This window comes from Phalaenopsis equestris, unplaced genomic scaffold (genome assembly GCF_001263595.1).
Source record: "Phalaenopsis equestris unplaced genomic scaffold, ASM126359v1 Scaffold000438, whole genome shotgun sequence".
Taxonomy (NCBI): Eukaryota; Viridiplantae; Streptophyta; class Magnoliopsida; order Asparagales; family Orchidaceae; genus Phalaenopsis; species Phalaenopsis equestris.
The window spans coordinates 24,589-25,841 of NW_018164879.1; the positions used below are offsets into that span (position 1 = coordinate 24,589).

Genomic DNA, 1,253 nt, shown 5'->3' on the forward strand with positions numbered 1-1,253 from the left:
GTTATACATTTATTGAGAGGTTTGATGGAGAAGTACAGAGAGAGTAAAAAGGAACTACATATGAATTTTATTGATTTCAAAAAGTCTTGTATAAGGTTCCAAGAGAAGTTTGTTAGAAAGTTCTAGAAACAAAATGTGTTGATATGATTTATATTAAAGTCATTAAAGATATATCTACTAGAGCAGTTACTTGTGTTCGAACAGAAGATGGATTGACCAAATATGTTCCTATTTCAGTTGGATTACATGAGGGATCGATTTTAAGCCCATAGCTTTTTTGCTTTAATTATGGATGCCCTTACTATACATAATGCTCTTACTGTTCATATACAGGAGGATTTACCTTGGTTTTTGCTTTTCAGTGATGATATCCTTCTTGCGGATAAGACTAGAGAAGGAATTCAGGAAAAAAACTTGAAATTATATTGAATTATAGAGGTCTACATTGGAGTCTAAAGGCTTTCGTTTGAGTAGATCTAAAATTGAATACATGTCATGTTATTTTAGTATGAGTAGCTCTATTGGCAGAGTTGTAACTATGAGTGATCGAATCATTAAAAGGTGTGAACGTTTTAGATATCTCAGGTCAAAGTGATATTGATATAGATGGAGATGTTAGTAGTAGAATTCAGGTTGGTTTGTTGATGTGGAGGAATACATCAGGCCTATTGTGTGCTAGAAAAGTACCACTTAGACTTAAAAGAAAATTTTATAAGATGGTGGTGAGACCTAAAATGCTTTATGTTGCAGAATGTTGGCCTTTAAAAGAGAAGCATAAAATAAAGTTACGTGGTGTTGAGATAAGAATGCTTAGGTGGATGAGTAACTTCACATTTATAGACAACATGTGAAACAAATCTATCTGTGAAAGGGTTGGTGTAGCTCCAATTTTAGATAAGAATAGAGAGAGTCGTCTTAGATGGTTTGGATACATTAAACGTCGACCATATGATGATCTCATTAGGAAGGTAGATGTTTTAGATTCATCATATGTTAAGAAAAACAGAGGTAGACCTAAAAAGACCGGGGCATGTTGTATAAAAAATGATCTTAATTTTTTAAAATTAAATGAAAATATGACACTCAATAAGACACAATAGAGAAAAAGGATTCATATAGCCAATCCAACTTAGTGAGATAAGGCTTGTTTTTGTTTTAATAAAAATTGCTTCTGCAACCTCTTCTCATTTTTTCATCTCTCTCTCACAATACATCTATGGCCTCATCCACATCCACCTGCTTTATCGAGAGAA

General features: G+C 33.0%; 1 protein-coding gene across 2 annotated transcripts in view; it reads right to left on the reverse strand.

The window, feature by feature from the left end:
• Nucleotides 1-1,105: 1,105 nt before the first annotated feature.
• LOC110027731 (probable folate-biopterin transporter 6) overlaps nt 1,106-1,253 on the reverse strand; it is a 112,435-nt gene continuing 112,287 nt past the window's right edge. Inside the window, exon 5 of one of the 2 annotated variants that reach the window (XM_020729271.1) lies at nt 1,106-1,236. In XM_020729271.1, coding sequence (XP_020584930.1) covers nt 1,204-1,236 — 33 coding nt within the window. In that variant the 3' untranslated portion in view covers nt 1,106-1,203. The remainder of the gene's footprint in view (nt 1,237-1,253) is intronic. The other variant, XM_020729270.1, reaches the window with a different exon arrangement.